This window comes from Epinephelus moara, chromosome 22, assembly GCF_006386435.1.
Source record: "Epinephelus moara isolate mb chromosome 22, YSFRI_EMoa_1.0, whole genome shotgun sequence".
Classification (NCBI taxonomy): domain Eukaryota; kingdom Metazoa; phylum Chordata; class Actinopteri; order Perciformes; family Serranidae; genus Epinephelus; species Epinephelus moara.
The window spans coordinates 35,799,676-35,800,312 of NC_065527.1; the positions used below are offsets into that span (position 1 = coordinate 35,799,676).

Below are 637 nucleotides of genomic sequence, written 5' to 3' on the forward strand. Positions count from 1 at the left end.
GTTGTCCCATGAAAAGATATAATAAAATATTTCCTAAAATGAGGAGGGGTGTACTGAGTTATGTGAGATACTGTACATTAGCAATGTTATGAGTACAAGCAACACTCCGCGCCTTTTTCGCCACGTTACGGGTGTACTCGTCAGGTTTTCTCTTCTTTTTTCGTCCGGATAATGATAAGACAACAGCCTCTTCTGTTTCATCAAAGTTATCCATGGTTATATTGACGAAAGTCGGTTTTGACCCCCAAAACTCCCATTCAGATCGTCATTGCTGCTTGTAGATTCCGCCGTTGCCATCTTTCTGTCACGTGATCTAAATGCGCTGCACGGATTTGCTCAATGGATATTTTGGCTTCCACTAAGAAACAGCGGTGGCGAATAGCGGGTTCTGCCACAAAACATGAACTTTGACCCAGTTTCCAACTGGAGATATCAGGTATTGCACCAATATGGATTTGGGCTTTGAAAACAGCACAATGCAAAGAGTAAATTACAAGCCTCAACTCATTTTTTTCCAAAATGGCATTTATCTGTTTTTGTAAATGAACTCTTAATACTGTATATCTTTTTTAAAAAGAGAGACTTGAAATGACAGTCAAAAATGTTCCAGAGCAGACTCAAGGATAATGAGACTTCC

At 39.7% G+C, this 637-nt stretch overlaps 1 protein-coding gene across 1 annotated transcript in view; it reads right to left on the reverse strand.

Moving 5' to 3' along the window:
* Nucleotides 1-214, reverse strand: part of LOC126384280 (rho guanine nucleotide exchange factor 2-like) — a 176,487-nt gene extending 176,273 nt beyond the window's left edge. Inside the window, exon 1 of the mRNA XM_050035244.1 lies at nucleotides 130-214. Coding sequence (XP_049891201.1) covers nucleotides 130-214 — 85 coding nt within the window. The remainder of the gene's footprint in view (nucleotides 1-129) is intronic.
* Nucleotides 215-637: the final 423 nt, after the last annotated feature.